A 25,023-nucleotide genomic window follows, 5' to 3' on the forward strand; every position below is an offset into this window, starting at 1 on the left:
GGACTCTGGCTAACAAAGTTTGCAGATTACAGCAAACTGGGAGCCATTATTGAATCCCCAAATGATGTGGATACTCTACAAAAGGGCCTTACAGAAACAGATACGTGGTGTCAGAGCCATGGGCTCAAGCTCAATGCCAAGAAATGTATAGTTATCCCCTTTGGGAAAAAACATGCATCTGTGAATTACCATATAGGTGGCAGTACACTAAACACCGAAAGTGTGATAAGAGACTTAGAGACACAAGTGGACAGTGGTCTCACCTTCGATAACCACATCGCCACAATAGTCAGGAAATCCTTCTATGTGGCACACCTCATCACTAAAAAGGAGGTCATTTCCCATTGTACTCATCCCTCATTAGACCCATTATAGAATACAAAGTCCCATTTGGTATGTACCTCTCAAGACATCTGCAACAACTGGAAAGGCCGCAGAAATGCCTCACTAAAACAATCACAGGCCTAAAGCAGATGACCTACTCTGACCATCTTAAAAAACTCCAGCTATACTCTGTCACATATCGTCTACTCAGAGGCAATCTCTGCTTAACATACAAGGCCGTGCCAAACCCGGAGCTGTTGGACATGCTACACTCAAAGAAATCCCAATCCCTCAGAGCCAGATCTAAACCTTGTCATCACAATAAACAAAACATGCTGGAGGGATAGGCTCCTGACCCAGAGACTCCCCAGACTCTGGAATAGATTGCCCATACATGTCAAGCAGAGTGCCTCTTTGGCCCAATTAAAAAGGAACCTTGATGATTGGATGGGAGAAAGGAAATTCACCCCAAGGATCACGTCAGTCACCCTGCTAGACAGGGGTCCAGGGAAGAAATAGCCAGGGAATTGTTAAGGCTAGGCTTGTATAGGCCCTAGGGCTGATAGCCTAGTACCAACCTATGAACCTATAAGATATGGTTCAAGAAATCTCAGGGTCCTTTCCGTAACACACGGGCCGAGTTCTCCCCCAGAGACAGAGGGGGGAACTCACAGGGAAGACGCTCCTTTTGGGGCAGAGGGGGTCCGCGTAACCAGGGTTCCAGGGATTCTTTTCCTGGTCAATCCTATCAGTGCTCCTGAAGAGTGGCCCAACTCCTTTCCTCTGGAGGTGGTTGAGGGATGTTTCTCCTTGTACCCTTCTACCTGGCTAACCATCACCATCGATTCCTGGGTACAAAGGATTATAACCAGAGGTTATCATATCCCCTTCAATCTTTGTCCCATCCCTTCAAAAAATCTTCCCGACGTTCCACCCAGTGTTGCTTTTTTCCCACTTTCTGAAATTTAAAAAAAAAATTCAGTTACAGATTTGCTGTTCTGAACTGTTTGTAAATCTCTTGGAGGCCATTGCTTGCTTGGGCTAAAGGGAAGTCTCTGTGTTCATCAGTGGCAGTGGTAAACACTGAACAGCCTGCCTGTCCCTGTGGGTAGGATTGCCAGCTGTCCGTTTTTTGACTGGACTGTCCGGTTTTCTGACAAATTGTCTGGTTACAAATTCCCTTCAAAACCGGATATGTGAAGTCCGGGTTTTGTGCCACTGGCTGTCACGGTCTCAAGCATTATGGGGATGCTATTAAGTAATGATCTTCACTTGATCTTCCTGCTTACTATTAGACAGTTCTCAACATTAATACTTCTAGAGGGTTGGGGGTAAGTAAGAAAATCCTTCTTATATGTTAAGTAAATAATGTCACTAGCAAGGGCACCCTCGCAAAATACCCTGCACAATTGTTTGAAAGCCTTTCAAACGCAACACTGTGCTTGGGTTCAGCATTTTGAGACATGTACACTTTTGTCTAAGAGGGGTTATGTGGAATCTGCTTTCTACACCCCTGGCTGCAGTTCTCAAATATTTGACAAAGTACTTACGAAGACATTATTTACCGGTAATCAATTCAAGCGTACGCTCTTAAAACAGAACACACAAACCATTATGGACAGTTACACCTTTGCCTCTGCCTCCTACAACAAAAGCCAATAATAAATGCAGATTAACTTATTAGGCCTGCCCCTATGCTTCCCGGCACAGTGAAAAAAAATCAAAAGACTAAATGATTCTGACTGTCGCTGTCTGCATCTTTTTTACATAAGTTGTTTTGTTGACAACTGAAAATGGCGGCGAACTTGAAAGGAAGGAAATGTTCTCAAATATCTTTATTGACTTACTACCTGAGCCAGTCCATAGATGACACAACTCAGAGCTATGATGACTGGGGCATTGCCTGGAGCACCCTCTCATAGTCGTGCCGTGGTGAGCTGAGAAGCGTCTCTCAACAACACAGCTCATTTATGGAAGGGTCTCTAGTAAGCATCAGAATGGAAAACTTTCTGTAAGTTATTGGTCAAAAGCATTGGATGGTTTTGAAATCATAACATAGTTTGTACCTGCTAAAACTCCTTATTGTAGATAGTTTTTACTGCAACATAAAAGCTGAGTATTTGTCAGGAGCAGTATCAATGGCACATGCCCCTATGCAAATGTATTTAATGTGCATAGTTGTAGCAGAAATAACACTTATTTGGGCTGCACGTACTTTTCGAGTACTGCTTTAGTCACTTGTCTTGTGTAAATGTGCCAAAGTAATAGTACAGGTTCAGCTGTGCAGTCCCTGCAGTGTATTAGTTTTCTATGTTGGAATAGTGTTTTATTTATGAAAAAATTAGTTGACTTGTGAAGTTTTGATGCATTAGAATTTTTGTTTTTTGATTGCCTGAAGCATTGTAGTGTACTGCAACTTGAACAACTCATGTATGATGCTTACCACTTAGGGCAACAGTCAATAGTCAACACTACTTCTCTGGCTGTGTTACTCGACTGTAGTTTATTAAATACCTGTTGACAATTTGTGATACACTTTAGTAAACATTTATGGCTGTAGATGATTTTTTAATGAATGCTGCCTCAGTATTGCAACAGATTTTTTAACATTGTGCCGAAGTGACAGTTGTTAAGAACAGTGTGTCATGCAAACCTTTTCCAGGTTGTAGCGCATTTTGATGAGGCTTCTGAGGTGAATGGTAAGGAAACAGACTATCATTCTTTGTTAAAATGGCTGATTTGCTATGCTTTTTTACAGAAAAGCATAGTAAATCGGCGGAAAGCAGGCATCCGGAACAGAAAAAGAGGGCATTCCCATCAACTGATGTTATGGTGATGTCACAAAACAGGTGGAGCATGGATGGGAGAGGGGGTGGGAATGGGTGGAGTTATGGGTGATGCGAGGGGCGTGACCTTAGTCTGGTTTAATCCACAAAGAAAACTGGCAACCCTACCTGTGGGAGTGGTTACTGCCTAGAAACTGTAGTTTTATTGGTCATTTTGGGTCAATTCCAAACTCCTTGATCCCCCTCTCTTAAAACCCTGTTTTGTGCATTTTTGCGCATAGCACAGCATCAGGCAGCACCGCTTAATCAGGTTTAAACTATTCCCAGCTCCACAAAGAACTGTTCCAAATCACAAAGTAAGCACTCTATTTTCCTTCTAAAACCCAGCAGTAGCTAGGATAAGTATCTTATAAGTAAGCACTAATAAACTAAAGCAATACACCCTCTTATACTCCCTTTAAGTATTTGGCTCCCTATTGGTCCTTTTTGATCAAGTCATAATGTAATTCCTTATACTATTCTGGCATGTCCAAAAGTCTGTTTCAGGTTTACTCTCCAGTCCAGCTGGTAAATATGGGAATCTTGAGGCAATGTTACAACCGCCTTATGTACACAGACCACCCTCTCCTCTTTCCAACAAGCTCAAATATATGTGAGAGATGCAACTATATAACCAAACTGGAGGCTGAGCAATCAAAACATAGTACTGGCATGGTCAGTCTGGAGGAGAAGGTAATCACACACACTACAAATCCAGTCTCACATAGACTTATCGCAACAGCAAACCAAACACATAAACACACAAAAACATACTCGGAGGCTCTAAATAAAAATCTGCCCAAGCAACAGAGACCTCCAAAGCAGACATCCAAGAAACTGCTACCCACAACAATACCCACGTATCACATAGTTCACAAAGTCAGTGTGCCACACAGTCACAGCCCTTAAGGCTAAACAACACACCTAATACACTTGTAATAGGTGACTCTGTTGTCAGACACACTGACATCCCTCTCACCAGGCTGAACAAGGCGAAGGTCACTGTAAGCTGCCTGTCGGGTGCCAAGATCCACCACATAACACAAGCACTCAGGTCACTCCAAAGCAAGTACAAATATGACTCCGTCATTGTCCATGCTGGTGTGAATGACCTGAGATGTACCTCCCTGGACTACATGAAAAGAGACATAGAGGAGCTCTCTGATCATGTGGCCCAGGCCGGTATTACCCTAACCTTGAGTAGCATCTTACCCTCACCAAGAATTATACCATAGTATAAAGACAAAATTATCAATTTCAACAATTGGCTAAAGTATTGGTGTCACTCAAAGGGGATCCAGTGTCTGTCAGCCTGGGATGACATGCTTGACAAGCCACATTGCTTCGTTAGGGACGGCTTACACCTGTCACCCCTGGGTTTTCGAATACTGGCCAAGGCTCTTGCCACCCCCATAGTGCCTTTTTTAGGCAAGGCTCAAAAGACAAACCCACCTCCTCAGACAACACAAGGAAAAAGAAACTAAGGGTAATGCTGCTCAAAGCCAGAAGTCTAAACCTCAAGATGCACGCACTCAAGGCTCTCCTCAGTATGGAGAATATCGATATCTGTGCAGTAACAGAAACCTGGTTCAAGGTTCCCGAGAGCTCCCCAGCACTACCAGACTATACCTCATACCATACTTTTTGGCCCCAAAACTTGGACGAACCACAAGAGGAGGGGGAGTATCCATATTCATCAAAGATACCCATACCTCCAGGCTAGTGGCACTGCACGAAGCATCTGAGACCATCCATGTGCAACTAACAGTGGGCAAAACTGCCTTCCAGTTTGTAGCCTGCTACAGACCACCCAGCCAAATTCAGGAACCCCACTCGGCTTTCCTGAAGATACTGGAGAATATGAAGGTCTCTCCAAACACCATTATATTGGGTGACTTTAACTACCCAAACATAGACTGGGGGCACTACTCAAGCCCCAACACCCTAGCCCAACGGTTCTTAGAATTTATAAACTCAAATGCTATGGAACAACTGGTCACCACTCCCACAAGAGGGGAAACCATATTGGACATGATCATCACCAACATGGGGACTCTATGTTCCATACCAGAGGTATACCCCTCATTGGTAAGATCTGACCATAAATTAATCACTATGGACATCCATATCCCATCCCCACCCCCAGCAAAGGAAACCACTGTCAAAAACTTCTCAAAAGCGAGGTGGAATCCTTCAAAGCCCCAGGGCCAGTGGAAAATATGGCCCAAACCGCAGAATCCTTTACAAACGCATTCTATGGATACCTACAGGAATGCATTGATTGTGCTATCCCAAATAAAACCAAGACACACTCCTCCAAAGGCAGGAGAACTGTCTGGTGGACCCCAGCCATAAATAAGCTGTACAACAGAAGGAGGATGCTACTACATGATAGAGCAAAATCCCTGAAAGGGAAGGCAACTCTGATCAGTACTAGCAAGAAACTACAATCCCTCATAAAAATCATCTAAGGCTAGCTTCGAAAGAAAAATTGCACAAGACGCTAAAGATAATCACAAGGCTTTCTTTAGTTATGTCAGAAACCTGGGTGGAAACTCCCACATATGCTCTGAGTTAGTGCAAAATGACAAAAATACACTGAACCCACAGACATTGCCAACATCCTGGCAGACAGGTTCAGTTCAAACTTCTCCCCCCCAAATGAGCAAATGACTATCCCAACAGAGTGTAGCCTCCCTGACATCACAGATGCACAGGTGAGAGCTGCCCTCTCCAAAGCAAAAAACACAGCATCAATGGGACCGGATGGTGTCCTGGGTTGCGCTTTACATGCGCTCCAAGAAGAACTGAACCTTCACTTAAAATCACTGTTCAGTCTCAGCCTTACAACATGATATGTACCCAAAGAATGGTGTACAGCAACAGTGGTCCCACTCCATAAAGGTGGTGCCACAACGGACCCCGGAAACTATCACCCTATAAGCCTAACTAGCCTGGTCTGCAAAGCTATGGAGCGTATCATCATGGAACTCATAAACAAAGACATTGGGAACCTCCAAACACTGGATCCTACCCAATTCGGCTTTGTTAAGGGCAGATCTTGCCTCTTGAACCTGGTCAATTTCTTTGAAACAGTCACCAAGGCCATAGACGAAGGGAAGGTAGTCCACACAGCCTACCTTGACCTTGCAAAAGCCTTCGACACAATACCCCACTCTGGCATCATAAATAAGCTCACCAGCTTAAATATCAACCCCTATGTCACAAGATGGGTTGCAAACTGGCTTAGGGATAGAACCCACATGGTCAGAATTGCAGGTGCCATGTCAGACTCTAAATCAGTTACAAGTGGTGTTGCACAAGGCTCAGTCCTGGGACCTCTCTTGTTCGGTATATATTTCTCTGAGGTACAGGCTAACACAGGAGGACTATGGCTGACAAAGTTTGCAGATGACTGCAAACTGGGGGCCATAATTGACTCACCAGCTGACACAAGCATCCTCCAAAAAGGTCTCACAGAGACGGATAACTGGTGCCAGAGCCATGGCCTAAAGCTAAATGCCAAAAAGTGCATAGTCATCCCCTTTGGGAAAAACAAAGTGCCCACAAATTACCACATAGGTGGTAATCCATTAAGTACAGAAGAAGTAATTAGGGATTTGGGGACCCAAGTAGATTGCAATCTCTCCTTTGACAATCACATTGCCAAAGTGGTTAGAAAGACATTCTATATAGCCTACCTTATCATGAAGGGGTTCACATCTAGATCAAGAGAGGTCATTGTGCCCCTCTACTCATCACTCATCAGGCCCATAATTGAATACAATGCCCCATTTGGGATGTACCTTACCCGACACCTGCTACAACTAGAAAGACCCCAAATGTACCTCACCAAGAGGATCAAGGGACTCAAACAGATGCCCTACGCAGTTAGGCAAAAGAAACTCCAACTCTACTCAGTTGCTTACCGCCTACTCAGAGGCAATCTGTGCCTGACGTATAAAGCCATGTCCAACCCAGAATTAATGGACATGCTCCACCTCAAGAAATCCAAATCCATCAGAGCTACACGCTCCAGTGACTTAAACCTCAGCACAGAAATAAACAGAACATGCTGGAGGGACAGATTCATATCCCAGAGGCTCCGCTCACTCTGGAACAAAATCCCAATCCATGTCAGACAGAGCCCCTCAATGACCCTCTTCAAGAAGAATCTTGACGTTTGGATGAGAGATCATAAATTTACCCCTGGGATCTCTTCTGTGTCACTGCTAGACAGAGGCATGGTAAACTAACCTTAAATGGGCTATCTTCTGTGACCTACTATATAGAGGCACAGTCAACTAATCTAAGAAGGGTGGCGAAAGCCAAACACACTCTGGCTAGGCTTGTAAATGCCCTAGGGCAGATAGCCTAGTATCAGCCTATGAACCTATGAACCTATGAACCAGTACTAGAGATAGAAAAGCTGCTAAGAAAAAGAGTCATCCAAACAGATCCTCCAGACCAGATAGGATCTGGATTCTACTCAAGACTATTTTTGGTGCCAAAGAAAACCGGTGACTGGAGACCAATTTTGGATCTCAGTGTATTGAACAAGTTTGTGAGACCACAAAAATTCTGGATGGTCACAATACTGTCTATCCTCCTGCTTTTGGAAAAAGACGATTAGATGTGCTCTATAGATCTTCAAGATGCGCACTACCACATAAAGGTGGACAGGCCATCAAGAAGATTTCTGCACTTTGGTGGGGGAGCCAGTCACTATCAGTTCAGAGTACTGCCCTTCGGACTCTCTACAGCCCCTAGAGTGTTCACAAAGTGCATGGCAGTTGTCACAGCTCACTTGCGACTTCAAGGATTTCAGGTGTTTCCATACCTAGAGGACTGGCTCATTTCCGCCCCCACCAGATATCTACTGGAAAAAGCCTTGGCATACTCTCTCCTTGCTGCTCAAAGGCTAGGCATAACCATAAACTGGCACAAATCCAATCTCACCCCATCTCAGTCGACAGAATTCATAGGGATTATCTTGGACACAAAAAACTGCAGAGCTGCTATCCCAGAGCACAGAATTCTAAGGATAAAGCAACAACTAATACCAATCCTTTCAAAGGAAAAATCCATGGCTCACTCGGTTCTACAGCTGTTGGGTTCCATGGCAGCCTTCATCACCATTGTTCCCCTGGCCAGGTTTCGCATGAGGCTTCTACAATGGCTACTGCTCACTCAATGGTATCCTTTTCAGCATCCTCTTACAGCCATGATTCGAGTAACCCACAGGTGCAAACAGGATTTAAATTGGTGGATGACACACAATCTCTCACAATGGACTTGCCCCTTCTCCCCCCAGCAACCCAAGGCCACAGTGACCACAGATGCCTCCCTGATGGGGTGGGGGGCTATGTCAGGGACAGACAGTCCAAGGCACTTGGTCCGAACTGGAGGCCCATCTGCATATAAATGTTCTAGAACTGAGGGCAGTGCTTCTGGCGTTGCAAGCATTCCATCCCCTGCTGCCGTCTGGGACAATTGCGATTCAGTCAAGTCAGACAACATGGCGGTGGTCTGGTACATCAACAAGCAAGGTGGAACCAAATCTTACCCCCTTTGTCGAGAGGCCATGAAGATATGGCAATGGGCGATGGCTACCAACCATTTTCTTCTAGCAACACACATTCCCGGGATTTCCAATGTGATAGCAGACAGACTCAGCAGGTGCATTCTTCAACCTCATGAGTGGTCCCTGAATCCCTTGATAGCGGCAGAGATCTTCCACCGCTGGGGCCATCCTTGCTGTGACCTCTTTGCATCCCTGACCAACTACAAATGCAGCAACTACTTCGCCCTGATTCCGCCTCTGGGACAGTCACCCAGGGACGCTCTAGTCCACGATTGGTCCTCGGGTCTTCTTTACGTATTTCCACCCTTTCCCCTCATTCCCCAGTTTCTGAAGAAAGCCCGTCGGTTGAAGAGCAAAGTGATCCTCATAGCACCATATTAGCCTCGAAAGATTTGGTTCCCCTTCCTTTCGCCTCACCTACTAGATCGACCATGGATTCTCCATCCAACCCCGGAGTTGATCTCACACCCACAGAACCTGATTCATCCCAACCTGAACAGCCTGAAGCTAATGGCTTGGCTACTCCAATTCCCTTGATTGCCAGGCAGAATGATCTTTCCCTACCAGTACGTGATATTCTCATTGCTTCTCATAAGTCCTCCACTAGAATTACTTATCTGAGCAAGTGGAAAAGATTTACCTGTTGGCTGAAAGATAAACAAGTAGACCCCTTTTCAGCACCAGTGTCGATAATACTAGACTATCTGGCCGACCTGTTTCAATCGGGTCTATCGGCCTCTACCATTAGAGTTAATTTGGCTGCAATTTCTAATTTTCATGAGGGTGTCCAAGATTCCTCTCTTATGTCCCATAAATTGTGCAAGACCTTCATAAAAGGTGTGAATCATCTGAAGCTACCTTTTAGAGAACCTATTCAACCATGGGATTTATCATTAGTTCTACAAGCTCTGACAATGTCACCTTTCAAACCAGCCTCTTCTTGCGACCTCAAGTATTTGTCATGGAAAACCTTGTTTTTGGTCGCTATTACTTCTGCCAGACATATTTCTGAACTTCAAGCTTTATGTATCAATAGTCCATACTTAATTTTTCATAGAGATAGAGCGTCTCTGAGAACTAATCCGGCATTTCTGCCTAAAGTGATCTCTGAAATGTCCATTAATCAAGCCATTGAATTGCCAGTTTTCTTTCCCAATTATTCAAACAGAGGAGAGTATTGCCTACATACCATAGATATACACAGACAAATCCGTTTTTACTTAAACAGGACTAAACCCTTTCATAAATCTGACCAGTTATTTTTGGCTTTTTCTGGATCTAGATTAGGATCTGCTGTTGCTAAGTTCACATTAGCTAGCTGGTTGAAGGACTGTGTGACCTTTATTTACACACAACGTAATATCCTGTTGCCTACTACCATGAAAGCTCATTCAACAAGGTCGGTGGCAACTTCTGCTGCCTTCCATGCCAGAGCTTCTTTACATGACATCTGTGCAGTGGCAACTTGGGCTACACCTCATACCTTCATCAATCATTACAAATTGGATTTGGCCTCCAGGAGAAGAGAATCTTTCAGTTCTATGGTGCTCAGGAATGTCCTTCCATGAGAGCCTCCCAGGAATAGAGGTAGCTGGGGACTCTGTCCCATGTGTAAGGAATGAACGAGGATTAACAACATCAGATAAAGAAGTTATGTCTTACCATAACGTTCCATCTGCATTGCTGATCCTCATTCAGTCATTACGACCCTCCCTCCTTCCCCCTCCTGTGGTTTCTAGTGGATCTCACCATCTGGTTCTCTTAGGTTATTTGACCAGAGGTAGCCTCTACCTTCTTTGACTTGCAAACTCAATCTGAGGTAACAGGGAGAAGGGGATTGTGGGTAAGAGTTTAGCTTGAGCGTTTGAAGCTGACGTGAGCATGGAAAATGGCCGGCTCGGTTCCGAGCTCGGAACTGATACCCATGAGTAAAGAATGAACAAGGATCAACAATACAGCTGGAAAGTTATGGTAAGACATAACTTCTTTTTTTTTCTGGAATACTAGGACTGAATAAGCAGAAAATAAGAGCCAGCAGGGTCAGGGTTCATCAGTAGGTTGCAGAAAAGATTAAATAAATACACACACACACACACACACACACACACACACACACACACAAAAACACACATATCTGTATATATATATATATATATATATATATATATATATATATATATATATATATATATATATATTAAGGCAGGGTTGTCTTTAGCAAACTGCTTACAAGCATACCTCTCAACCTGGAAACATCAAAAATCTGGACAAGGCCCATGAAAAATAGGTACAAATCTGTACGCTGATTAACATCAAATTTGCATATGTAATTATGTAACCCCGCCCACTCCAGTGGAATTGTGGGATACCAACTTTCAAACGCAAACTGAAGAACAGGCGACCAAAATATGGCACCAGAGTCTCCCTGCAGCCATTCCTGTGCCTCATTACCTGTCTATTTTGCCCCATTTACCATAAATACTAATGTGTGCATATACTGCTTTACTCTACAATGATTATTTGGATTTTATTTTTTTACATTTTATAGCACAATGCACAAACACTAAGACATCTGCTAAACAAAGCTGCTAAAACAAAGCAATACTGTCTCACAATGTAAATAGAATTGGCATTAAAACTTCTCTGCCATTGAAACCCACACACCACATCCAAAGAAAATGCATTTGACCAGTGATGGATAAAGATTACCTAGTTTACAAATCATTGTCCCCTTGCACACAAAACAAGAAACATACATATGTTTATACATATGTTTTTTGATACACCTTCCTGACTTTAATTATATTCCTTGTATAATACAGCACACTTGTTAGATAGCACATTTTAAACTTATTGTTTGAACATTTTTCCAGTAAGCAATGAAACAAAATGCATGAACCAGTAATGATAAAACTACCCAATTCAGAACATTTCCATCTAAAACTCTACTTACACACACACATACACACACACAGACACACACACACACACAGGTTAAAACACAGCAGCAGGTAGGTAAAAAGAAAACCAGACTAAGCTTGCAGGTCTGAAAAATTAACTGTGCAGTGCACACTGAAAGCTTAATTAATTGCACAGTGCACACTGAAAGCTAAATTAATTACACACACACCAAAGGTTAAAACACAGCAGCAGGAAAAAAGATACAGACTAAGCTTGCAGCTCTGATTAATTGCACACTGAAAGCTAAATTAATTGTACACTGCCAAGCTTGCCTAGTAGTTGCAGCAGATAAACTGAAACACCCGATAAAACTGAAATGGCAAACGGGACTTACAAATGCAGCTTGCAGATAACCTGAAATGAAGTCATTTAACATAAAAAATGAGATTTACAAATGCAGCTCAGCAAAAAAACAGAAACGCACAGACTTCTGATAAATTAATCGCAGACTGAAAGCTTACCCAGTAGTTAGGCAGATCAACACATACACACACCCCTTGCCTACTAGTTAAGGAGATCAATGGTTGCAGTCGTTAAACTGAAAGGGCCTCAACAAAGGTTCATGCACTTATGAACAGCAAACACACCAGTAGGTAAACTGAAATGGGACTTGCAAATAACATAAAACCTGAAATGCATGGACTTTGGATAAATTAACTGCACACTGATTACTCTCACTAGGGCTAATATACAATTGTCAGCCATGGGATAGGTAACACCAATCATAAAATGTTAATTCAATCACCAAAAGGGAATTGGATACGCTTAAAATGTCCTCCAAGTGAACCTATGCTGTGGTAGTAAATAGTCATAAAAATATTCTCCTTTTTAGATCACTAAGTGCCCCTCTCACCCCCCCCCCATCTTCAACAGCTTCCGGCGCCTATGGTCAAAGCAATAAGCTCTTCCGTGGAAGCTTCGCAGGAATGGAACAGAGCAGTAGAATGAGTGAAAGGAAAGCTCTGCTGTACTGTTTGGAGAGTAAACTGATAAAAATGTACATCATATTTGGATGGAATGCACATCCACTGATGTCTAAGATAAAGGCTGTTAGCACCTTAGCAGGTTTTTACTGTGAAGCTGGTGTGTGTGTGTGTGTGTGTGTGTGTGTGTGTGTGTGTGTGTGTGTGTGTGTGTGTGTGTGTTTCTGTAAGTAGATGTACACACTTCTAGGGGCTTGTTTAACTCACTTGCTTAGACAGGTAGTGGGAACACTAGCGTAGTTACTTCTAAATGTGCAGTGTTCATTTCACAGAAAAGTTAATGAGCCACTAGTGAGCTTTTGTACAATGTGGGTCTTTCAAATCTCTGAAATTAATTTTGTTTTAGCACTGCTAGGACTTCTCAGTGAAGTCATAATAGACCTATGGTGATATTTTACTGAATCCTGCCACTCCTCCCCTCTAAAAATATCAAGACACAAACAATAGGAAGATAAAAGGTTTGTTTTCTGCCTGAATCAAACTCTTCCAAAGGTTTAGGAAAACTGAGGGAAAAAGTCTGTTGCACAATCATAAAACAGCTTGTACTAACTAGTAGAATACCGGCTGTAATTTCTGAATAAACTACACAGCAAAACAGATAATTAGGTGCCTAAGCCCCTCCCAATTTTTATAACTAATTAACTTAGCAAGCCATTAGTCTGCATTGTACCCCATCCAACAAATTTCATGACACTAAAAACAAAAACATAAGGCTTGTTTTGTGCCTCAATCTAGTATTTCGATAATTTAAGAAGATGGAAAAGGTATGCTGCATTTATTTGAATTTGTCAACCAGGGTTGAGCTCCTCTAATCTCTTTCTCGCTGAAAGCTTAGGCACAGTCACAGTATGACAACAAAGTAATTTCCTTAGTAATCATTTCCAGTGCTGCTGCACTGAATTCCTATTTCCATATGACAGGTTTACAATATTAACCACCATCATAATGTGCACATGATAGTAGTAAAACCAACATTTTCTTAACTTAACTCAATAGGGCTTCTTATTAAGTTATATATTTTACTATTTCATTATCTTCTGAAGTTTGCAGTTTCCCCAACACATTTATATATATATATATATATATATATATATATTTAATGACAACTTTATATGGTAGTATTCAACTTATCCACATACATTCAGGCCTATTTACATGTTCTAAATGCAAATTGGGGTCTTCTACATTTATCTGTATGAATCACAGTAATACACAAGTGTGTACGGTCATGTTTGGATATAAAACAGTCTAACATGCTCATGAACACAGATTCTGACTACTGTGAATGTGCTTAAGATGGCTGAGAATTCTGCAACCATGCACAGGTTATTCACACCTTTCTTAGTAAGCTGCAGGAACATGTGGGTATGCCCAGTTAAGCTGATATATAAAAAATATTCAGATAAAACAAAATGGAGTCTTATGCATTACAGTTACCACAGCAATGCAGTGTAATCTCTGCCCGTCTACCCTCCTCTGACACACCTTGTCACTCTACCCATTAGAAACTTTATATGAAATTATTATCAACCACATATGTTGTATTTATGCAACCCCATCAATAAATAAATAAATAAATAAATAAATAAATAAATAAATAAATAAATAAATAAATCTTTGATATTACAAAGAAGGAAGGTATAACATTCCAATTTTATACTTCCAAAACAATTGCTAAGGCAAGGTACACAAACATTGGCAATTAGGAGTATTGCATAATGGAAATGTTTGAATTTCCTTACATTCATTTATTATTGCATTAGGTAGTACTGAAATCACATGCAGACAGGTTATGTAGGCCAGGAATTATTTACAAGTGTATTAGTTGAATAAAAAACTATTTTCTTTTCAGAATTGTAACTGCACATGGCTGAAGTCAGTCAGGTGCCACACCCTAGTCAGACTGGAGGTTACAGCAATGTAAAGTGAATGGTGAGCACATACTTCACTGAGAAATAAGCAATATTGTTAGTTCTGCACCTTACATGCTTACAACTGATCAGGAAGAAAACTTTTAAAGCACACACTTTTGAACAGTTTAGGAAATAAAAAAACGTTCATAACTTGCAACATTGTTTTGTGTGTTTGCACTTTCAGAGACTGCTACATTAAAAGCAAAATATTTAAAGACAACATTCCACCAATGCCATCTACTTTTGTTTAGTAATGACAGGAAATGCGAGATTAGCAAATGATGAGAATGCAGACAGTATTATATGTTTGAACAAATACTCCTGCTTAACAATAATAATGTCATACTTAGAAGTAAATGGCAAACAATGTGAATACAGATAAACAAGAATGATCTTATGCCTTCTCATTACAACTGAAGCAGGGGTTTCCTAGAACAGGAAAGCATCATGGAGTGTGACTAGAGAGGCTGACCGAGTCCTCCAGTAAGCATGAATAAATTAATGTATACCAATTCTGTGTTTAATTGATTTCAAATATATATATATAGAGACAGATTTTATATATATATATATATATATATATATATATATATATATATATATATATATATATATATAGGGACCCGTTTCTTACCTGAAGGCTGAGACTTGAATTGATGTGGGCACTGGGCAGATATGGCTACCATTATTGTTGCTGCCTGGTTCTCGCTGCTGTATTCCCGCTCACAGCCAGCCGGAAATAATGATGTGAGCTCCTTGAGCTGAATTCCGACTGGCTGGTAGCCCCGACGGCGTTGACGTCATTGCGCACGCGATGACGTCAGCTCTGACAGCGCGATTTTTAAAAAAAAAAAAATTGAACCAAAAAATCGGAAATGAAGGGGTGCCAATCGGGAATCGTGGCACCCCTTCATTTGGACCCCAAAACTCGGAAAATACCGAGTAATTCGGTATGGTTGGGAGGTCTGCTTACAAGTCAAAATTTAATTAGGCCTCTTGTGTATGGGAAGCTATGGTGAATGTAAAACAACTTATTTAGTGACAACTAGGATATGTATAAATGTAAACCAACACCAGCATTTGAGTTATAAATGCAATTTTTTATTCTCTGTTTACACCCTGTTAATCACACAAAACAGCTTATTCACTTCCCTCTTTCATATACATATCAGGCTTTCTGACAGCAGTTCAACTTTTTTGAGCTCAATTATCAACATTGCTTTTGAAATGAAAATTCTGAAGACAAAAGTTATTTCTGCAGTGGGACAAGTCATATTCCTCCCCCTCGTATGTGAAGCTGTACCTCATATTCTCAAATAGTTGTACGTAGCAACTTGAGGTTGTACCATCTTGGGAAAAGTAGAACTCGCTGAGATTCCACAATCTCAATCTTTTATGAAAAAAGTTGTCAGTCACGCAGAAATATCTATTTATACAGATGTCAGTCTCTAGTATGTTGAAAACAAGTCTGTTTCCCACAGATTCATTATATATATATATATGTGCATCAGATCTGTGCAGTGCAGGTCCATGCACTCAGCAAATGTACATTCTGACGCAGTTAACACTACACATTGCAAATTTAATATCTTAACATTTCAAAACATGCTTGGTAGCTCTACACACACTCTACAAATATTTAGAAGAAACAGTTTATGGTTCTGCACTGTCCAAAATATCAAATAACACTTGCAATAACAGAAGTGTATGCAATTATTTATGCAAATGAGTGAACTCTAAAACACAGTTTATGTCATTATACTGAAAGAAATACAATTTCAGTTTCTAATTTCTATAAACATTAAGGTGCACATTTCATTTTCACCCCATCCCAAACCCAACAGCCTGCTGAATAATTTTTTCTAAGTGATGTTTTCAGATAAAGTGGCATTCTACTGGTTCAGTCAGTTAGCTCTTAAAGTAGTGCATATGGCAATCCACTTATTTAAAATGTATCTGTCATGTCAAATGTTACCATAATCTTATAATGATGATTTTCCTTTATATATTCTCTGTCATGTCTGCACCATTCCATATTTCATGATTATTTTAACAAAAAAAAAAATCTTGTAAAAGAATTACAAAATTGTTTAAATCAGACATTGCATAAATAAAATGTGTGAAAAAAATGTGCAGATACACTTTTCCTAGTCAAGACAACTAATACCTGTTTTAGGTGCAGGTCATTTCAGTATGAATTAATTTAAATGAATTTAGCTTCAGTTGTCTGAAAACTGCAATTGTTATACAGTTAGACAAAGAAGACACCTCACCCCTCATTTAGGGTGCTGTACCCTTTCAATCCCTCTAAACAGAATAATCACCTCTGATATTCCTGTCCCTTGAGGTAAGACATACCACTTCCTAGGGGCATAGTCAGAATTTTTGGACATGCACAACAGTTTTAAGAGTGAAGCCACTCCACTTCAAGTGTAGCCCCCTTCCTCACAAAAAAATACAGAAATGATAGGCTTAAACAAAAATCCATTTAGCTATGTATTCTGAAAAAAAAAACTGTTCAACAACCTACCTAAGCATAAATTTAACTATGTCATTCTTCTAAAAAGTTAATAATAGTACATTTCTTTGCACAAAAAATAAATAAATTATTCCTAAAAATGGAGTCTGTGGTGTGCATGGCATATCCCTAGCACACTGCTTGACCCCTGCAATAACTTAGACAGTTTCACTTAAAAATGTGATTATATGACCAAGTCAAAAACCTTTGTAGATATAATTACCATCTCCTGTTTATCAAACGTTTTTAATTCCTTATGGCTTATGTGCATTGGTAAACACAGGAATGAGATGTACAAAAGATCTAAGCTACAAGAACCCACTTCCCCCTTGTTGACAATAAATTAACAATATTTAATGTAGAAGTTTTGTATTTAAAAAAAAAAAGGTGTGCTAGTAATATCCAAACAATAGATACCTACACTAAGGTAAATTTTGAACAGAATTTTGCATTCTTCATTTTACAGGTAATGTCTGTACGAAGTCATGAAGACAGACAAGGAGAATACCTTAATGCATCAGATGTAGCTCTTAACTGTAACCCAATTAAATTAATTATAGAGAAGACTTGTGACAAAATGAGGTATAGAGTGTCTCATAGATATTCTAAAAATAACACATTAAATATATTGCAGTTAAGAAACTAAAATATGAGCATGTTAATCCATAGTTATGTCCAGTTCACATTCAATTAATCGGTTTCAAAAATTGTATATGCAGTCAGAAATGGAAATTTACTATTTATATTGCATTTTGAGCCAGTTAACATGTCTTAAAAGTTTTTTTTTTCATATAGTTATTTTTATAGTGTGGATTGCTTGCTTGTAAAATATGCATTGCTACTCATCGCTATGCATGCATCTATTTGTAAATGTCAGCTTGGCTAACATCTATCTTTTGGACTGAGTCTGAAAACAGCCCTTTGGGATGAGTGTTTGTCCCGAGGTAAGAAATGAAAATCAATCAACTAACCAATTGGTCAATAAAGGCAAACTAAAAGCACAAGATCATTTGGTAAGAAAACATTTTTTATTTCCAGGAATAAAAGATGGGTACACCAGACTTTGCAGTTAATTCCTTTCACAGAAATCTGTAGTCTACCCAATATTTACTCACCGTTGTTGCATTGCCTGAGGTTTTTCATATATCATCCTGAAATAAAAAGTACAATAACATGTTTTGGTTTGTTCAATGAATCAGCAGCGTTATGCTTTAATCATTTTTTATGTATTCACTACATTTAAAAAGTAGGTGGTGCCCTTTGAGGGTGGCTGCTGGTTTGGCATAAATGGTCCTAGGACTGATTCTGCCTCACAGTATCCATGAAACAATTTCAGTTCAGAACACAGAAAATAGTTCTGCATCAGTTACATAAATGCAACTATCTGATGACTGAGGCTCAGGTGAATGAGTACTTACAGCTCAGTGACTTTTTTCACTTAATGGTTTTACTGACCCTTCTGTTTTCTGCATTCTGAAGTATCCTGATACTTCCGTTTCTTGGTAGCCATGATGGAGAGGATACTGGAGGCAATTAACATGTGGAGGCTTTTCTTGTTAGCATATACATTCCTATCTGCAGGCTGTACCCTGATTTCAATGCTTCTTGGGCGTTTTCATAGTGCTGCTCTATCTGGAACAGATCAACTAGTCTCTATTACAGACTGTTACTCAGTATGAGAAGTTTAGAACTGCTCTCCCTCCCCAGAAATAGAAATAGCAGAACATCACTCAGTTACACTTCCCTGTTGGTCTACTGACACCTTGTCTGCTATCTGGACATAGGTCAATATTACACAACTGTATCTACATATAAAACAACCCTACATCCACCTTCCTAAGAAGATATCTATACAATATTTGTAAATATATATATATACATATATATATATATATATATATATATATATATATATATATATATATATATATATATAATGATAGCAGCAGCAGTTGTATACAGTATACTGAACTAGGAGCATACCTGTGTACCCACTTGAGTACTTTTTAAGTAGAATTAATATGAAAATGATCATTTGTAAATCAAAAGAATAAATGTGGTCAAACTACTGTTCCTGAGGAACACTTGCTGCAGTACTTCTGGTTTGTGATGAATAGCTATTTCCCACATCTGTGAATGTTCAGTTAGGTAGGTAGCATTGGAGTTTTTACCCAAGCATATTGTGATCCATTGTTATAAAAGGCCTTTCTTAAGTCAAGAAAAATATCATTTGTGAGCTTTATGTTATCCATATTGCTGAAAATATCATTGGTTAAAGTATATAAAACAGTTATCGTGCAATAGGTTTATGTGTGAATATATATATATATATATATATATATATATATATATATATATATATATATATATATATATGTTTGTATGGATGCAATAATATACTTATTTACTGGTATTTGTTTACCTGGAAAGTCCAACTGAGCAGTGCCCTATTTCATCAGAGGCCCAAGAAAAAAGTTCCATTATACAGACATCACAGACATCATCTGCATTGTTTCATCATTAGCACTTAGTTTCATTCATGAACAACAGTTCCATTAATGACATCATTTGCAAACAGTGTTTCCATTAAAAATAACATTTACGCAATTTGTATATTGTTTGTTTATGTCTGTCGGCTTTTCCCAGTCAGGGGTCGCCACAGTGGAACTCTGGTCCGCTAATGACTGGCAGTTGATTTTTACATACCGGCTTGCCAGGCCTGACGCACAACCTTCAACGAAGGTACGCCCATTCATGCATGTCTCCACGCAGAAGACGCTCTAGCTGAGAATCGAACCAGACAGCGTCTTACTGTGAGGCGACAACGCTACTGCAGCACCACCACCGCGGGTACTTTAAAAACAGTGAGGTATATGCAGTGTAAATATTTATCAGTGACATTACAGTATAGGAGTAATGCTGACTGCATTAAATAAATGTATACTAATGCTTAACTCATGTTTCTTTTTCTAAGAAAAAAGGGGATGCATGATGACACCAAATCTTTTTAAGAAAAAAGCTACATATCATATAATCTTACTTGTAGTACTAGACAGATACAGTAAATGCCTCCAAGAGGCTAATAATACATCTACAGTGTCTATGTTTTTGTGACCTTCAGGACAACATTATGTTATACGTTTAACATTTCATTGAAATCTCCCAATTCCACTTCCTACTATGAAAGCCAAATCTGCATCTATTTTTTTTCAGTGACTCCATTCAGAGTTTCTGTCATTTACTATGGTATTCGTCACATTTTATTGCCTTAATACTCACATTTTTGGTTCAGTATACATTAAAAACAAAACAACAGTGCCACTGGCCAATAACTTTAATAGCTCAATTTAATAACCTAAAATAAAAACAAAACAAATTTATTAAATTGAGCTATTAAAGTAATTGGCCAGTAGCATTGGTTTTTTTTGTTTTTAGTACTGTTTAATCACCGGTTGCATTTGTGTTCAGTATACATTCTCTTTTGCAGCACTACATTCTTCTAACTTTTTGCATGACTGCAAACCTTTAAAATTACAACTTTCATATTTGCTTTAGGGATCTTACAATTATATGCAGTCCTGCAAGCCGTGTTTACTTATCAGTGACCCTAATTAGACTCTAGTTCTGTGGTTGATGTTCTTTAGGAAAACATCACTAGAATTAAAGGCAGTTGATCAAAATAATGAGAAAGAGGGTTATGGCAAAGGTGTGAAAATGTTTTAATGTTCATTAATGAACAAGTTTTCTGTAGTCTGCTCACTGGTATATACTGACAGTGATGTGCACATTTTGTTTCCATAGAACCTTTCTTAACCTCATACACACTGTTAGCTACACATTCACAGATCTGTGGAATGACAATAATCAAGAAATAATTTCATGTAAAATCCTAATATTGACAATAATGTTTCCATAAAATTGTTCTGAAATTAAGAATCCAACATAAATGAAAATTACATTAGGTCAACAGCTAGCATATCCACAAAGACTTTGATTATTTACTCCACTGTAACATATCTGTTTTTTACTTTTGTGAATGTTCAAAACACAGTATAATGGGCATCTAACAACTGCTACAAGATGCATAAGTTTTTGATTCTCCTGCAATTTATTGAACATGTTTGTTCAATAAATTCATGGGGTGGATTGAACTGTGAAATATTCAAATTGTCAAACATAAGGAAATTTGAACATATGTTTTGCAAAAAAAGCAAAGTTGAGTTTGAGAAGGGGTGGGAGTTTTTGTGCATTTTTTTTGGGGGGGGTGGGATAAAGGTTAGTTAGCATGTGTGTGTGTGTGTGTGTGTGTGTGTGTGTGTGTGTGTGTGTGGGTGTGTGTGTGTGTGTGTGTGCGCACGCGCACAAATGCAGGTAAGTGTTCGGTAAGAGTATACCTTTAGTATGTATGTACGAATTTATGGAGGTTAGGGTAGAGACTAGGTAAGGGTATAATTTGCTTGTTTGTGTGTCTGCAACTTTATAGGGGTTAGTGTTAATGTCAAAGTTTGGTAAAGGATTAGATCTGGTGTTGTGAGTGTGTAATTGTGTATGTGCATGTGTATGGCACTATCTTGTTTAGTGGTAGTGCTATACAAAGTTTTTTTATAGGTAAAGAGTAAGGTTAGGGTTAGCATACTTTGCTAAGATGGTGCAGAGGGGCAGCAGCAGACTAATTATCCCATTTTAATGGAATGTCTGTTCTAGACTCAGTTGCAATCTCAACCAGAGCTGGTCTTTCATTCCGCATTCCTATATCTGATTTTCTTTACCCATACTCTGTTATCAATCCCTGGGATGGAAAGCAATCTCCAACCCACATCCAAGCTTCAGACTTTTCCTGCCCTAATTATTTGCTCCTAATACCTTAGTTCCAGTGACAATTTTCTCCAATAAATTCCAGCTTCTGCTTATCTATGTTCAGTGTCTCTACTTGTTATCATCCCTATTGATAAAATCACCTTTCTCCATCTCTTTGCTGGTGTTGTTCTCAAACTACTTTCTGCTAGTTTGTAAATATAAAATTATGTATGGTTGCTATTTGTCTCCTTCAGGGCCTAGAGCCAAAATCCTACTCTCTTCTTATTTTGTGAACTGTCTGCTTTTCAACATATTTCTTTCCAATTTGAATTTGTAGTTTTCTGCTTATTTTATCTATATTAGCCTTATCTCTGTTTCACTAATGTAGTCCTTCTAATCTAGTAATCCTAAACACTTTGTTCTGTGGGGGGAACAAATTATCCCACTTAACTCCGGCCCTCTTTCCCTCCCATATAAATTCCTTCAATTCATTATTAGTTATTGTCCACAGCATTTCCTCTGGTTGGTAAAAATATACTGATCTGTATTTATATAATATTAAAGGAAACAGAGACATTTTCACTGATTGTACCTTACTATCCATATCCATAGTCAAGAGCTTCCACCTCCTCTTTATATCATTCCTTGTTTTGCATCTTCCCGCATATCCTTAGCTATTATAACAGAATAATTTCTATTCCATATACTTAAATAGTTCATTTTACTATGTCCCCATAAATATGGGTATTGCTGAACCAATCCATGTGTGGAAACATAATTTACTACTATAGCCTTTGTTTTATAGTTATCTATTTTATAGCCTGAAATAACAAAACTGTCTCAAAATGTTTCATAACACCGACATATCCTTTTCTGGATTTATCAAGTGCAGAATACAATAATCTACAAATAAGGCTTCTTCTTCTTCTTCTTTCAGCTTTTTCCCAGTTAGGGGTCACCACAGCGGATCACTTGTCCACTCATGATTGGCAGTGGAGTTTTACAGTGTTGAGTTGCCAGCCTGGCACCCAACCTTTCACAGAAGGCACACACTCATGCCTAGGGCCAATTTTTAGTGTGTCCAATCCACCTACAGCATGTCTTTGGGATGTGGGAGGAAACCAGAGCACCCAGAGGAAACCCATGCGTCCACAGGGAGGACATGCACACTCTGCACAGAAGGCACCCCCGCCAAGGATTGAACTGGAGAACCTCTTGCTGTGAGGTGGCAACGCTATCCGCTGCACCACTGTGGCCACCCAATCTACAAATAAGGCTATTTTTTAGTATTATACCAGTGATACCATTGCATTTGTGACTTCCTTATTTTCTTTGTCAATGGCTCTACATATAAAGCAAATAAAGGGGAAAGAGTATACTCCTTCCTGGTTCCTCTGTCCAAACATAAATTGTCAGCTAGCTCACTGTACTTCCATCATTGTCCTTCAATGTTGTAAAATTCTTGTCTCCCTTCAAAAAAAAAAAAAAAAAAAAAAAAAAAAAACCAGGAAAAAAACCCACTAATCCATATCTGTCAATTTTGGCAACAGCTTAACCATTCTCTTAGCTAGTATAGACATAAGCATTTTATAATAAAGTTCAAAACTGAAAATGATGTGTATGAAGTTGGGTTTAAAGTGTCTTTGCTCACTTACATGGTACAGCCAGAAAAACTTTCTTCAAAGATGCTGGTACTACCCATCTTGCAAAATATTGTTAAACAAAACCTTCCAGACCTTTAGGTCTTTCCTCCCTTCTAACTTCTAAATGTAAAGAAGAACATCTGTTCTCACAGACTTCACTGTTGACTGATTATACATCATTATTTTATTTCATACCCATCCATCTTAGTTATTAATTCTTGTATCTTATCTTCCTCTATCCTTATCATATTTAACATCTTCCATAAATATTTCATTTGTGTCTTTTCTTGGCTTTCTCCTAACTTCCTCTGCTTTATATGGATTTACATAGAATTTCCAAAACATCTCTAATACGTCTATAAAGTATCCGGCTATTTTCTAGTGACGGGCTCCCTAAGTTTGGCAACACCCATTTCTATTTTCTGTTGCTTAAATTGCTGTGCTAATAGTTTTTGTGCTCTGGTATTGTTATCACAACTACTTGCTTAACAGTAACCTTTATAAACACAATCATATTATCCAAAGGTTGACTTATTCTCTTGTTAGCAATCAACAATTGCTCCTCTTCTTGTTCTGTAAGACTCTTCTTCATCTGCAATACTTCACCCTTTGATAATCTCTCTAAATAATGTACATTACTTCTTTCCAATATCTATCTCTGTCTGATTTCTGTCATATTTTTAATTACTTTACTATCACTTGATAGGATTGCAGCTGACTGAAACTCAAATGGTTGAAACAATTAGACTGAAAAGCAATGTGACTGAAAATCCAGTTGCCTGAAACCTCATTTCACTGAATCACAAATGACAGAAATCTGTGTATGTGACGGTGTAATTTATGAGAATATGATCTGCTAGTGAAGCAAGTGTAGATTATGTGTGGATTGGCAGTGCCTCCATCATGTTGCACCCCGACATTTATAGATGTTTGTGTTTGTGCACCAACACTGATCCACTGTGTTTGGTGTTTTTTTCTTTTCTCTGTGGTTGTGCAGCCAAAGAGTTAGTACATATAATTAAACGGGGTATGGGGGGCTTGCCTTCGCAGCAAAAATATTGTTTTATGATGTATTTTGTTATATGGAATGCTTTCTTTGATTTGTGATTCAGTGAAAAGAGGTTTCAGTCAACTGGGTTTTCAATCATATTGCTTCAACCATTTGAGTTTCAGTCAACTTCAGTTCTATCAAGTGATAGTAAACTTTTTTTAATTCCACTTTCATTTTATTCCACTCCTCAGCTATCTGTTCTAAATATATTTTATATCTTCCTTAAAAAACTCTTACATTATTTCTACCAGCCATTTCTTAAATTCCTCTCTTTTTAATAAGTAAGTAGGAAAGTGTCTCTTTTTATTTGATTATCCTACAGCTTTATCTTAATCTTTATTTGTGCATGGTTTGAAATATTTAATGGATGTGTTTCAAAGCTTTTCACTGAACATTCATACTCCTGTGAAATACAATTTCTAAC

General features: G+C 39.2%; 1 protein-coding gene across 2 annotated transcripts in view; it reads right to left on the minus strand.

Moving 5' to 3' along the window:
- The window catches only part of LOC122813416 (histo-blood group ABO system transferase-like), a 527,526-nt gene that overhangs the window by 243,799 nt on the left and 258,704 nt on the right, over positions 1-25,023 (minus strand). For both annotated transcript variants that reach the window (XM_044085732.1, XM_044085731.1), the window contains exon 7: positions 18,224-18,259. In XM_044085732.1, the coding sequence (XP_043941667.1) occupies positions 18,224-18,259 (36 nt within the window). The remainder of the gene's footprint in view (positions 1-18,223; positions 18,260-25,023) is intronic.

Source organism: Protopterus annectens, chromosome 10.part0, assembly GCF_019279795.1.
Source record: "Protopterus annectens isolate FY-2018-M chromosome 10.part0, PAN1.0, whole genome shotgun sequence".
NCBI lineage: Eukaryota > Metazoa > Chordata > Ceratodontiformes > Protopteridae > Protopterus > Protopterus annectens.